The 13,933-nt window shown below is 32.1% G+C and overlaps 9 protein-coding genes across 9 annotated transcripts; 4 read left to right on the top strand and 5 right to left on the bottom strand.

The window, feature by feature from the left end:
• Positions 1-29: 29 nt before the first annotated feature.
• On the bottom strand, positions 30-2,534 carry cubi_01392 (uncharacterized protein; the record flags this gene model as incomplete). Its single annotated transcript, XM_029018404.1, has 1 exon — positions 30-2,534. The coding sequence occupies one exon, from the start codon at positions 2,532-2,534 to the stop codon at positions 30-32; it is 2,505 nt and encodes an 834-aa protein (XP_028873631.1).
• A 532-nt stretch (positions 2,535-3,066) lies between these two features.
• On the top strand, positions 3,067-3,753 carry cubi_01391 (uncharacterized protein; the record flags this gene model as incomplete). The annotated part of the gene is made up of 1 exon (XM_029018403.1): positions 3,067-3,753. The coding sequence occupies one exon, from the start codon at positions 3,067-3,069 to the stop codon at positions 3,751-3,753; it is 687 nt and encodes a 228-aa protein (XP_028873630.1).
• Positions 3,754-3,900: 147 nt separating this feature from the next.
• Positions 3,901-7,089, bottom strand: cubi_01390 (ubiquitin-activating enzyme; the record flags this gene model as incomplete). The annotated part of the gene is made up of 1 exon (XM_029018402.1): positions 3,901-7,089. One exon carries the CDS (start codon positions 7,087-7,089, stop codon positions 3,901-3,903), a length of 3,189 nt encoding a protein of 1,062 aa, XP_028873629.1.
• Positions 7,090-7,383: 294 nt separating this feature from the next.
• Positions 7,384-8,003, bottom strand: cubi_01389 (uncharacterized protein; the record flags this gene model as incomplete). The annotated part of the gene is made up of 3 exons (XM_029018401.1): positions 7,384-7,793; positions 7,839-7,925; positions 7,979-8,003. The coding sequence occupies 3 exons, from the start codon at positions 8,001-8,003 to the stop codon at positions 7,384-7,386; spliced, it is 522 nt and encodes a 173-aa protein (XP_028873628.1).
• A 373-nt stretch (positions 8,004-8,376) lies between these two features.
• On the top strand, positions 8,377-9,141 carry cubi_01388 (uncharacterized protein; the record flags this gene model as incomplete). The annotated part of the gene is made up of 1 exon (XM_029018400.1): positions 8,377-9,141. One exon carries the CDS (start codon positions 8,377-8,379, stop codon positions 9,139-9,141), a length of 765 nt encoding a protein of 254 aa, XP_028873627.1.
• Positions 9,142-9,200: 59 nt separating this feature from the next.
• Positions 9,201-10,343, bottom strand: cubi_01387 (short-chain dehydrogenase family protein; the record flags this gene model as incomplete). Its single annotated transcript, XM_029018399.1, has 1 exon — positions 9,201-10,343. The coding sequence occupies one exon, from the start codon at positions 10,341-10,343 to the stop codon at positions 9,201-9,203; it is 1,143 nt and encodes a 380-aa protein (XP_028873626.1).
• A 457-nt stretch (positions 10,344-10,800) lies between these two features.
• On the top strand, positions 10,801-11,733 carry cubi_01386 (ribosomal protein PO like protein; the record flags this gene model as incomplete). Its single annotated transcript, XM_029018398.1, has 1 exon — positions 10,801-11,733. The coding sequence occupies one exon, from the start codon at positions 10,801-10,803 to the stop codon at positions 11,731-11,733; it is 933 nt and encodes a 310-aa protein (XP_028873625.1).
• Positions 11,734-11,980: 247 nt separating this feature from the next.
• Positions 11,981-12,684, top strand: cubi_01385 (uncharacterized protein; the record flags this gene model as incomplete). The annotated part of the gene is made up of 3 exons (XM_029018397.1): positions 11,981-12,073; positions 12,118-12,213; positions 12,259-12,684. The coding sequence occupies 3 exons, from the start codon at positions 11,981-11,983 to the stop codon at positions 12,682-12,684; spliced, it is 615 nt and encodes a 204-aa protein (XP_028873624.1).
• Positions 12,685-12,716: 32 nt separating this feature from the next.
• Positions 12,717-13,646, bottom strand: cubi_01384 (phosphopantothenoylcysteine synthetase; the record flags this gene model as incomplete). The annotated part of the gene is made up of 1 exon (XM_029018396.1): positions 12,717-13,646. One exon carries the CDS (start codon positions 13,644-13,646, stop codon positions 12,717-12,719), a length of 930 nt encoding a protein of 309 aa, XP_028873623.1.
• Between the last annotated feature and the right edge of the window lie 287 nt (positions 13,647-13,933).

Raw genomic sequence — 13,933 nt, 5'->3', positions numbered from 1 at the left:
CCATAATAATCAAATATAATTATTTAATATTATAAGTTTTTCCCGTTCTTTATTATATTTATTGATGTAAGAAGATGACAATAAAGTGTTTTTAAATTTGAAGAACTTTTGTTGCATTTCAATATTAGGTCTGAAATAATCCCAATATCCCTATCTTCAAGAATATATACATCAGTATGGTTTTCAAATTTAATTAAGTGATAATAATTATTAGTAAAAATCAGTAGTTGATAATGAAGGATTTCATCAATATATTTTACAAAATCATCGTGTTTCGTCAACGGGATTAATTTACAAACATATAAAATGATTAAATTTCTTGAATTAATGGAGCTGCAATTTTTATTGTTTAGAGCAACAATATAGTTGAACATAAATGCTAAGCATGCCAAAATCACATTTTTATTTGTATTCTCTCTTAATGAAAGCTGAAAGTTTCTTCCTGCCAATTTAATTGTTGATTCATCAATCTTCGATATTATTTCCTGCATTTTATACAGCATTACTTCTCTATTTATGGAATTTTGGAACATATTACAAAAAAACCGAATACAAATTAGGAATAGAGAACCTCTGAACTCATTATTTTCGTTTATGAGTGGGTTAGTTAGATAATCGGAAGAAATTAAGTCAACAACCTTCAATACTAATGCAATTAACCACCACCCTTGATCAGTTTTCTTATGAACGTCACTGCTTTGAGGGTGAAGCGCAAGGATTCTCCATAAGTCAATAATTGGAATACTCAAAGAGTTATTTCCAATAAAATTTGACAGCCTCTTATAAATAACGTCCATTTCGATAGATTTTATTTTACATGATTTGAAAAAATGAGTCTCGCTACAAGTTTCACTTTTTAGCCTAAGAAACAAGTCATTTAAATGTTCAATTTCCATATTAAAAAGATAATTCGTATCATTTACACAGATTTGATAGCTGCTATTAAACTGATCAGAATAAATTTTTTGTTCTTTTGTAAATGAAGAAATTAAGCTATTAATATTGAACCTTTTAAATAATTTAAACTCAAAGCATGGTTCAAACAATTCATTAAATGTAGTAATAATGCTGTTATTAACAATAGGAATACTATTAATTATTGATTCAATAATTATTTTACAATATTTTCTGTTAATTCCTTCCCTTAAGCAAAACTTTTCAGCTGATTCAATTACACTGTCTCCAAAATTGAATGGTAATATGTTATGATTACAATCAAATTCTGTTTCAAGTTTAATAACTAGATCATACAGACCACTATCAAAGTATTTATCACCCAGATAATTAACTTTTCTGCTTTGATTATTGATGCCAGTTATTATTCCTAAAAAATTCCAGCAATTATTTGCCCATTCATATGCTTTTAGATCATTTGCATCTTTAAAAATCCGAATAGTACCGATTTTTTCTGCAGTAATTGAGCTCAATTTGTTTATTTCTGGAATTTCATTTAGTTGAATAGTACTCTCTTCTTGATTATTTTGCAAATCTTTGGAATCAACATATTTCGGACTTTGAATTGAATCTGGTTTTTTTGAAGATAGTAAGTTTTTTAATTTGAGATCTGTGGTACAAGTAATCCAAATCCTACAAATTCCGTCTTCCGACACGGTTAATATGGAGTCAATGCCATTCATTTCTGTTAAATTCCAGACAGTTGAACTCAAAACAATGTTCTGCAATAAACTGATTTCGAAATTATTTTTTAGTTGCCATATTGCAACATGACAATCATCAGATGCAGTAAAAAAACGTTCAGAGTAATAGTTTGAAAATTTTACATCAAAAATAAATGATTTGTGATGTCTTTTCGTATTCTTTAAAACCAGATTTTCGTTTCCTAATTCTAAGAAAAGCTGCCAAATTTTTATTGCGCAGTCATTTGAAACAGTTATAACAACTAGGGATTCTTTCTCAAAAATATTGTTAGAAATACCTATAGAGCGAATAATATCATCGTGGGAATTAGGGATAGTTTTTATTAACTTAACTTGTGGAATTTTCCATAATACTAGGGATTTATTTTGACTTCCAGTTAATAAAAAGAATTCTGTACTATTTGGTTGTGAAATAATTGAGATTGTGACTGCGTGTTGATGATTACTTAATACGTGTTTGCATTCGGAAGAATTTAAATCCCAAATTCTTGCAGTACCGTCCCAACTTCCAGAAATTAAAATATTCAATTCATTCAACTCTTTTATATTGCAGATCGCCGATTTGTGCCCTCTGTAAGTTGCGCATATTTTGCCATCTATAGCAGACAAACGGTAAATTATTTCATCAAGCCCACCCGAATAAAAATAGATTTGGTTAGATTCATCATTTTGTTGAGTTTTTGAGGGTTCTAATGCCAATACATATTTTTTGTGGTGTAATAGCTGATGTTCTTGCATCCAAGCATCGTTAATATAATTCCAAATAATTATTTGATTATCCAGTCCTCCAGTCACAATTCGATTGTCTTTTAGAACGCATACACATCGGGCACATCCTTCATGGCCTTTTAATTCTTTTGAAAGACTATAAAGCATTTTTATTTCAATTAATGCGATTATTTCTAATTGAGGTAAACTTCCCGCAACCAAGAATAAATATAATAAATGAAAAAAAAAAATGTTTTGTATCTCAACGCAAAGAAAAAACAATCAATCATAGTGAGTTCGATCTTTACACTTTCAATCTAACTAACAATAAATGTTTCTATTTAAGACAAAAATATTTTTTTTTTTACAAAAACCGATAATGGTTATCTACATACCAATTATTTAAATACTCAATATATTTATCAAAAAGTTTCACAAATAACACGCACTATTCATTCTTTAGATATGAAAGTTTTTTTTTGAAAAAGGTATAACAAAAAATTAATAGTTTCAAAAATCAAAATATACGCAGTTTTGTGAATAAATGTATTCAAAAAATTTGTTTTGTGTAGCTTCTCAACCTATTGTGTGTTAAAAGTTTTTTTGCGACAAGGCGTTAAGAGTGTAATATTAAATGTTACACAGTTAATAAACTTGAAGACAAAATCAATCGTTAGTAGTAAACTTAAATTAGCGAGAGATGCCAATATTAGAAGAATTTAATCAATTGAAGCTGGATCTAGAAGCTCTTTTTTCATCGAAGGAAATGATAGAGAAACAAATATATGAAAAGGCCACACAAATTTATAAATTGAATAGTGAATGCATTTCTCTTTCAAATGATGAGAAACATGGGGGAAAAAATTTTGAAGAATTGTGTTTAGAAATATCTAATTATGTTAGTGATATTCTGCAAGTTAGACTAAACAATGATGGCTTAATTGAACTTAAACAAGGTAAATTGAATAGTAGTAATATAGCTGAAACACAAGAAAACAAAGTAGTTCAATATCGAGTTTCGAATACAGAGGACAATCTATGTGAAAACAAAAAGTCATTGATACATGCAAATAGCTATGCATTTAAAAATATTTATAAACTCGATGATTTCATGAACACAACTAACTGGCTTTGGAACAAGGAACTGAAGTCCAAAATTGTTGAATTTGCTTCAAATAAAAATAATGTATTCCCGAGTATCGTAAAATCCCCACAGATTGGTGGGGATTTTTCGTCCACTACTCCTAGCCATAATAAAATGCAGTGTAATGGGCTGCCAAGGTTAGTGTGCAGAACAGTCAGAATCGAGGAAAATAATTTAAAACAAATAAAGTATATAAATCCACTGAAGAGTTACATAGAAAAAGCATTCAAACTTGAATCATAATGTTATGAGAATTGCTGTATTTATCGAGCGTAAATGTAATTAATGCAATTAACCCTTTTAAGTATATAGTTAATTGCATAACGCGATCACAGAAATGCGCAAAACTCAAAATACTAGATACTAGATTATTTTTAATGATCAATTTCATTATTTGAAAATGAATTTGATTGAAGGAATGATTGTGTCAACCCCATCGTCGATATCACAACAGCTAACTTCTAACGCAATACTATTTTTTGTAATATGTAGTTTTTTCTTAGTAATCTGTTCTATGAGTGAAACAACGGGAATACATTTTCTTTCCTGATGATTTGGCATGTATGCGTTGTAAAGACAAATGTTTCCAAACGAGATAATTTGGGTCTCAAGATTCATTTGATTTGTTAGAAAGTCGATTACATCTTGAATGGTGCCATTTCTTTGTTCAATAACCAGTTTATCCCATGCTGTAAATCCTTCTGGTCTTACCTTTAATGGGCCTTCTACTATCGGATCGAAATCCTTTGAAGTAGTTTTTGGAGCAGGTAAGGGCTCCGTAATTACAAATAATGGAAGAGAAAGATTAATAAATGAATTCTTGAAGAGCTCTATTTTGTAATCACTGGCTGAAGATACCTTTAGCGCTTCAAATGAAACAAGTCCAGTTACCATTGCCGTGGTTGTTGCCATGGCAGGTATTATACGCCCTGCAATCATCTTACATTTATGTCTATCACACTCTTTGATCGAGTAGTTTCTAGCTCTCAAGTTTGCACAAGAATTGATAAAATCTACGTGGAAATTTGAGTCATCATCTTTTTCAAATTCAATTGGTTGTACGAAATCTAAACATCTTTTAATTTGATTTTCCGTAACGGAAAGCAATTTATGCGTATATTCTTCAGCGATACTTGTATCCAATAATACCGGATTTGAACTGCCATTTTCATTGTTCGATGCACTTTCATCTTCATCAATTTTGATTAATGCAGTTTTAGCGTTGAACTCCGGAAGAATTGTTTCATTTGCAATTCTAAAAACAAGTGAAGAGTCAGATATTTCTGGCAATCTGACCATACTTGAATAAAGGTTTGAAGCTGAAAAGATAAAATCAAAATGCAATTTATCCTCTATGTTTAGTTTTATGGGCTTTGGACATCTTTTTGGCCCAGACCAAAAAGGAAATCCATCACTATTGACGTGATCAGGTGGAAAGTTGGCTAAAAGTTGTTTAATTTGACAATAAAAGTAGTCATGAAACAAGTATATCGCTCTCTGAATACAATCTTCATGTGTAGGAGTTTTTTCGGAGATCCAGTTAATTAGCTCAAATATTTTCTGAGATTTTTCGAGGATAACATGAGGATTTCCTCTTTGTCTTAGATTTTGTATATATTCAGACGGATTGTTAAGGAACGTAACGACTTCTTGAGGATCTGATGTAAAAACTCCCTGAAACGCATCACGAGCCCACTCAATTGTATGTTCTATTGCATGAGGGAAGTGTTTTAAAGTGCATAGAGGGATGCTCTCTTCCGCAGGATCACGATTATCAGAATAAGATTGGGTTTTGTGTGGGAGGTAAGTTTCACTATTAGCCTTAGTTCCCAATGTACCACTTTCTAATAGTGGTTTTTCGTACCACAAGCAACGATCATTGATATACATCCTTGAAGGAACATTATCAAGCGCATTGATAACAAAATCTGTTTTGTTCCAGAATAAATCATCGAAAATATCTTCAGTTTCTGTACCGACACGGGTTTGAAGTGAAACAATATTTATATCCTTATTTATTGTCCTTATAACTTGAGCAGCAATAGCACTCTTCGGCGATCCCACATGTTCTTGTCTAAATAGGAACTGGCGGTTCAGGTTCGAAACCTCAATATTATCCATATCCGTGATTGTGACAGTTCCATTTGGTCCACATCCAACACCTAATAGTGCCATACTTTTTAAGAATTCACAACCTAATGCACCTGCACCTACTATAAACACATTTTTTTCAGATAATTTATTCTGAAAGTTCCTACCAAATATAATTATTTGGTCGTCATACCTACTCCCTATTGGCATAAACTCTTCTTTTGTATGAACTTCATTTGAAACTAAATCTAATTGTTCAAATGCATCGAAGAAAAAGAACTGGCGTAATGGAGTATATTTTCCAACGAATTTAACAATTTCTTGAGCAGCAATTCCACCCAAAAAAGCAGCCATTGGAGATAAACAACATCTGGAATATTTACAAACCTTTTCAAGTACGTCCTTATCGATACTATCAACTGAAACAACAAATTCCTTTTTCTCATCATTTGAGTCCAGCTTTCTCTTCGAATTCTCATTCATATTCTCCGCAATGGTGTGACACTCATTAATGGCTTGCAGATCAGTATGTTCTGGGCGAGAACCTTTAATATCAGAGTATTTAAGCACCGAGTTGATAGAGAAGAACAGTTGTTCAGATCTGCCAAATTTATTTAGATCTGGAACGATCAAAATCCCCTGTTCATCACAAATAGGATATTCGAGTGCATCTTTTAAACTCCGGAAGCTATAATTCATGGGAACCTTTACCTGAGTAACTATTCCCTCTCTTTCATACTCTTTAAACATACTAGAATCTAATTTGACTGTAAATTGATGTTTCCCTGCTGAGATTATCTTGTGTGGACCCGTCCCATTTAGCTCTGTCATACCTTGTACTTCTCTAAACATTACATAGTCGCCTTCTTGAAATGGGAGAAGTTTCTCAGCTAAACATGTTATGGATGTTGTTTCTTTGCCCCTTGAAATTTTTGAAATAATAGCGCTTTTTGGTTCTTCACCATTTCCATCAAATACATTAAAAGAGTCTCCGAAATCGACAAAAATGGAGCCACAAAGCCCTAGACAATTTGCAGAAATAAACCCAATATTTGGAGTATGGCCCCTACAGACTTCATTGTATTTTATCTGTTGTGATAGTGGTACGTCTGCACAAACAATCAAGTCATGATTAAAAATCAGTTGGTTTGTAATTTGTCCATGAAATACGATAACTTGAACATATTCATTTAGAGATGCCAACTTGTTTAAGCATGCGTCCGACCGTCTGGTTCCTTTTTTTACGTCATCTTCCGTGATATAAAAGTTTGCGCCCATATCAGAAAAACTACATATCTCATCATCCACAAGGGTTACCGACTTTGGTCCTGCCAATATAATATTTTTTGCTATTTCAACGCCGAGCCCACGAAGCCCCACAATCAATACGCGTAGTTTTATTAGTTTTCCCATTGCCTCAAGACCTAATGTACCTATTTGGCGACTATATAGATTTGTATCAATTTCATCTCTCCTATTAGTACTCATCGTAAATTTTTCCACTTATGGGCATTAAAATTTATTAGTAATTTAATGATAATTCCGTTATCACTAAGTTGAGAAGATTGATTTGTAAAAAAAATGATAAATATTAACAAGCATTGTCCCCCCCTTCTCTTTCTAAGATTAATAGGCGCCTGCCTATTTTTATTGTTTATTGTTCAACCATTCACAAACAAATCAAGAAGTTAAGAACAAATCATATCTATAAAGCATTTTACGATATTAGTAGCTATGCTAATTGTTTGAAATTAAAAATAATATCGGGGTTAGTGTTCACAATTATTTTAATGACTCTTCTGAAATCCGTTCTCTAAACTTTCTGATTACACATCTGATTCTCTCAAGCGCTCTTTTATCATCACCCGAACAATTATCTGGCAAATATGGAGGTGATACAGTAATTCCCATTACCTGAATATTTTCATCATCCCATGAGCAGTTTGGGTGTGTTTTGTGAATGAAATCAAATGTAGCTTGGCCCATTGGAGTGACATTATTTCCCCAGAATTTAATGTTTGACTTCGCATTATTGACTAGCGCTTCTTCTCTTTTTTTAATAATATCAATATAGTTTTCTGGAAGATCTACGTCAATTTCCGAACACTTTCCTTCTAAATATGGCTTTACCTCACAGATAGACTCGCTGTTTATAATATCAAAAGTGCTAAATCCATTTCTGATATCTTTTTCTAAAAAAACATTTAAAAATTGTACATTGAAATATCTAAACTTACTTAAAACTATGAATTCATTGTTAGGAAAAATACAGCAGACTTGGCCATTAAGAATTTCACCCTTATTGGTACGTATTGAAACGGCATCTAGATATTGAATAACGGAAAAAATTAGATATTTTGTTATTCCGGTATCTTACCCAAAATTGATATTTGTTCTGACATTACTAAAAAAATTTTTACTAACAAACCAAATTTCCTTCCAAAATATTTATTTCTAAATGTTTAAATATGGATTAAAATGTAAGCAAGGTAAGGAAATGCTTTTTCTAACAATTTGCCACATATTAGAACATATTTTAATGGCCATTATTAATTAAAAAAAAAATTCATTTTCGGCGGCATAATGTACCGCCCTTTGTGGATACATTATATATTTATTTTACGCTTCATGTCGTTTATTGACAATCTTTATTTAAAGATGTAATTTTTGTGAGAAAAAAAATAGATTGGGCATGTGCATTGTAAATTTTAATTAAATATAATAAGATTAAATTAATGTAATTAAATTGCAAATTATATCTGTTGTTAGTCGATCATGTTTATTTTTAGAAATTTATTTGAGTGGTGTAAATTTGATTACGATAATTGTTTGTTAGTAGCCGGATCATCAGTGTCAAGAAACCCTACAAATAAAGAATCTACTATAAAAGACTTGTTCGGTAATCAGGTATATCTCGAATATGAAGATCATTTGGACAATTACCTATTGAAACAGGAGGCTAAAAAATTAACTGATTCCTCTTCTGTAATGAAATTTATAGATGAAGGAACAGAGGAAAGAAAAAAAGAGAAAGTCAGTAAGTTTATAGAATTAAGCAGAACTTTTGCGAATGAAATGATCAACGGAGTTAATATTGAACTTGTGCTTGGAGATGGGAAAGCTCATGTATTGCACCTATCACTTAATAAAGATCTTAATGCATTATATCTTCGAAGAAGTGGGAAAAAATTAATTCTTCCTCTGAACATTGTTAGCCTAATTGAGATTCCATCAGAAAAACTAATTTCGGAAGCACCTGAGCTTCAAAATGTAGATGATTGCGAACTTGAGCGCATTGTAGCTATTTCTACTGTTTCAGATGATTGGTATATTTTTATAATGAAAGATACTGAAATGAGAGATAGATTCTACCAACAAATGAGACTGTTGGTGGCATCCATTAAGATCTCGTTGGTTGGAAGTGACAGGTATTGGGGGAAGACATATAATGGGCCACTGATGGACTCTGTGCATATAGAGTCAGACGATGAAGCTGTATTTTTGTTTCAAGAAGAAGGGCATGAATTTGTTAATACTTAGTATATAGCCACAAAAATAGATCTATTTAAGAGTTTTGATTTATTTTTTAAAGGCGAGCTCTATTTGATTTCTGAATTAATTATTTTTTCGCAGAGGATTCTGGAGTAATCCCAAAGTTTTTCTGATACATCCATATCTAACGAAACAGGCGATGATATATCCAGTGCGCATTGAGAATAGTATCCTCCAGGAATTAGTTTTTCATCAGGGATTGCACAACAGTAAAGCGTAGTTTGAGCACCTGAGAACGGAGTTTTAGAAAATAACTTCATTAATGGGTAAAATAAAACAAATATAGTACTACCTTCCTTTATATATCTTCCTAAATCGGTATTCACACATCCTGGATGCAATGCTACGGCGAACAAACCAAACGAACCAAATCTTTTCTGCAATTCTCTTGTGAAGTATATATTGCATAGCTTACTAATACCATAGAATCTAGTTCTATCATAGTTTTTCCGATTAACATTCTCAAGCTCAGAAATATCGAATCCGAAAGGCGCAGCTAAGTGGGCGATGCTTGAAACATTTATTATTCTTGATTTAGATTTTTGAAGTAGAGGCATCAGATTCATTGTTAGGTAATAATGGCCGAGGTAATTTGTCATGAATTGCCTTTCAACTTGGTTTATTAGCTGGAATGGTGGTGCCATAACACCTGCATTATTAATCAAGATATCGATCTTGTCTACTATTGAAAAAATTTTCCTTGAACATAATTTAATACTTTGTAAAGATGACAACTCACATTCGATTGAATGAACTCTATTAAGTGGCAATCCATTAGAAAGAAGTTGACTTTTGGCACTTTCCATAGCCACAATATCGCGGCAGCACATAATTAATTCAGATACTCCCCATGATGCTAGTTGCTTGGCAGTTTCAAGTCCAATTCCTCTGGTGCAGCCAGTTATTACAACAGTCTTGCCCTTCATTAAGCTTTTATTTTTCAACATTCCTCCTGGTAAGCACTTTCCGAAAGAGATAAACCTGCAAATAGCAAGCAAACAAGAGAGATAAATTATAGTAATAATTCCACGTGCAATCAGAGTTGGATTGTTTATTTCTATCAACTCTGAGTGATAGAGAACTAAAGGTGCTATTATACCAATGGTAAAGGTGGACATCGAGATAAATGCTGGCTCAGAGAGCACAGAGCTCAGGAGAACGTACATCAAAATTCCTTTGGGTTTATCCATTACTAAAGATCAATTCAAAGATCACAAGTAAATACCTGCGCTTCCTCCCCCCTTTTATTTCACATAAGAAAAAAAAATTCAGTGAAAAACACACAGAACAAATTTGGTAGAATGTAAAACAACACCATCTTAAAATTCAATTACTCGGACCAAAATACGAACGAAAACTATTCAATGTCATTATTGTCTTTTTCTATTCAATAATCTCATTCAGTTCGCTGTTTTTTTTTATCTAAATAATTGTTGAGTTCCCGCCGTCTCTTTTAGGTGCCAAATTATTTAATTGGCTGTCTTAAATGGACGTCTCGTAGGCCAATATTTGGGAATTTATTTCTTTCCAAGCTGAAGGTTCATTTCTTTTAAATAACTTTTGCTTGTGGTTAAATCGATTGAACAGGCACAAGGCTCTGACAGTCTCCACAAGTATCAATAATTGTCGAATTGTTAAGTATTAAGTATGCCATCTCCAGAAAAAGCAGCAAAGAAGAAGCAGTACTTTGAACGCTTATCAGAATATGCTACATCTTACCCAAGAATTCTAGTAGCGAACGCGGACCATGTTGGTTCTAAGCAAATGGCAGATATCCGTTTAGCATTGAGAGGTAAAGCAGCAGTTTTAATGGGAAAAAATACCATGATAAGGACTGCCCTGAAGCAAATGCTTGGTTCTCACCCGGAATTGGAAAAGTTGATAGAGTTGGTTCGCTTGAATGTTGGCTTAATTTTCTGTATTGATGAACCATCCGAAGTAAGGAAAATTATAGAGGAGTATAGAGTGCCTGCACCAGCTCGTCAGGGTGTAATTGCACCATGTAATGTTGTTGTTCCGGCTGGAGCCACTGGATTGGACCCATCTCAAACTTCTTTTTTCCAGGCCCTTGGGATTGCTACAAAGATTGTAAAAGGTCAAGTTGAAATTCAGTCTGATGTTAATTTAATAGATGAGGGAAAGAAAGTTACAGCTTCACAGGCAGTTCTGTTACAGAAACTGAACATAAAACCATTCTCTTATGGGCTTAAAGTTAACAATATCTATGACCATGGCAGTGTCTACAGTTCATCTGTTCTTGATATTACATCAGAAGACTTAATTTCCAGAGTTTCTGAGGCTACCAAGTATGTCGCTGCATTCTCAAAAGAAACAGCTATACCAACTCAGCCTTCTGCACGCGACGGCGTTATTTCTGCATTTAGGAATTGTGTTGCTCTTGGTTTGGATGTCGAGTTCGATTTCCCGGAAATGCAGGCAATTAAAAACGCATTGGCAAACCCTTCTGCATTTGTCTCTGTCTCTACAGCTATTGAAAATACATCCACAGTTGGTGCATCTGCTCCAGTGGAGGAAGAAGAAGAAGAGGAAGGTGACTTGGGTTTTTCGTTATTCGATTGAACTAATTTAGAATTTATTAACTAATTTGTCAATCTGCATACTTTTGCTCTTAAAGATCTCTTCTTGCAAATGTTCCCTCTTGATTTCGTGAATAGGTTAGATATACGAAGTGAAATAATTAATGTTGAATTTCGGCTATAGAAATAATATTTGCTGAGATTCTGGTAATTTGATTCTTACATTGAGTGACAAAAGTACTGTTGAATTGTGTGCATATGCGTTATAAAATAATATCATATTTGCAGATATGAATCGAAATTATACAATTCCGATTGAATTGTTATTTGAGATTGTCACATTCACCGATTCCTTTGAAGATATTTTAAATATAGCAACTTCGGTAAGTAATACTTATAAATCACTAAGGAAATTTAACAATTTAAGAATAAACAATGGTTTGAGAAAATACTTGAATTTATGAAGACTAAAAGTTTTATTGATTTTCGTGAAAGTATGACAATAGACATAAATATAAATAAAGTAAGTAGTTTGACTAGAAGTATTAAAAATAATTTGCAAATATAGGATAATAACGATGATTTTGAGATGAGAAATGAATTTTATAAAAATATTTTAGGTATAGAGTTTCCAAAAGTAAAAATAATTACAATAAAATCAAAGGAGATAAGAAATGAAGAGCTTGATTATTTGTTGAAGAATTGCCAAAGCATAGAAGCACTTGAAATTTTTTCTCTATCAAATATTTTAACAAATAGCATTACAAAGCTTTGCTCAAAAATTATTGGATTAAAGCTTATTTCACTGTATCGTGGACTCTGTAAGTGTGATTATACCGAAAAAGAGAAAGAGGAGGAATTTAATTGCCCATGCATTAGTTATAAACGCAAATTAATCGTAAGGCGGCCAAAACTAAATATTGTCGATAGTGAATTGACGCAAAATGGCTCTATATTAAGGTATTTAGATTTCTATACACAGGAATTAAAGTGATTGTATAAAAAAAGGAATATTTTGCCAATTTATCAACATTCTCGTTTTTTATTTACAAGGTATTTCTTGTATAGTGATATTATATTGGAAACAATTGCCTCTTCAATTGGATCGGACGTTTTTTTTATTTCAGTCCTTGAATTCGGAGTAAAAATTATCACGTTATCTCTACGATCTTGCAACAAATTTGCACAAATTGCGTTAGCATCACACTTTTTCAGTAAAATATCTGATTTTTTAAACAAAGTTTCAAATTCAGTCTCAAGTTTGAATAAAACGAGAAAGCAATAAGGTAATTTGTCTCGAATATGTTGGGCGTATTTTGGAGTTGAATATAACTCCAATGTAATGCTAGGAGTTTTAGGTTCGTTTTCGAAGTCTAAGGATGCGTCTGAGCTAACTGAAATTTTGTTCTTTGGTAACAGATTCTCTGGAATATAAAAGTCCGAGACTGCAGCTGCCAAAAAAAATATAAAACTATCAGGAAATTCTGTGCAATGAGAGATAATATAGTCAATACCATTGAAATATTCATGAACGGACCCAAATTCCATGAAAAATATTCTATCTGAATAATTAATTAGATTTTTTGATGCTTCGATAACTTTTTTAAATTGTTCATTCCCTAAGAAATCGGAATTATCTTTATTTGAACTAATAAAATGATTTTTTATTGACACCAAGATGTCATATTTCGATGGGCAATCAACTGTAAACGGTAGGTGACTTCCTTTTCTATAGAAAAATACTACACTAAATCCTGATTTCAAAAAGTATTCGGCCGAATATGCACCTCTTGTACCTGTACTAAAGTTTTCGATATACCTTACTGTGTTTCTTTCTAAAGGAACATAGGTTCCACCACTTGTAATAATCACAATATTTCTATTATAAATCTTTATTTCTCTAGAGATAAATTCAGTTAAACTTAGATCGTTAAGCTGCAGTTTGTCCGTTCTCATAACTTCAATTATTGCTTTACTTTTGATGAATTTAATTTTTTTGATAAATGGAGTATTCGTTATATATTTTATAAATTGAATATATTTACCTTGATTCTTTAAATTTATAATTAAGTATTTTGCATTTATTATTGATGAGGGCCAAAACTTAATACTGCGCTTTTAGTATTTGAACTGGAATCATAATAAAAATATCAAGCTGAAGAAATTAAAAATACGTTGAATTTACTTATGTTTCTAAAAAATCAAGCATTTATAGATTAAAAATGTAAGATTTCTAAGTTTAA

This window comes from Cryptosporidium ubiquitum (genome assembly GCF_001865345.1).
Source record: "Cryptosporidium ubiquitum isolate 39726 chromosome Unknown contig_20, whole genome shotgun sequence".
NCBI classification, from domain to species: Eukaryota; Apicomplexa; class Conoidasida; order Eucoccidiorida; family Cryptosporidiidae; genus Cryptosporidium; species Cryptosporidium ubiquitum.
The sequence above is the reverse complement of the archived record's forward strand: the minus strand, read 5'-3'. Positions and strand labels throughout refer to the sequence as shown.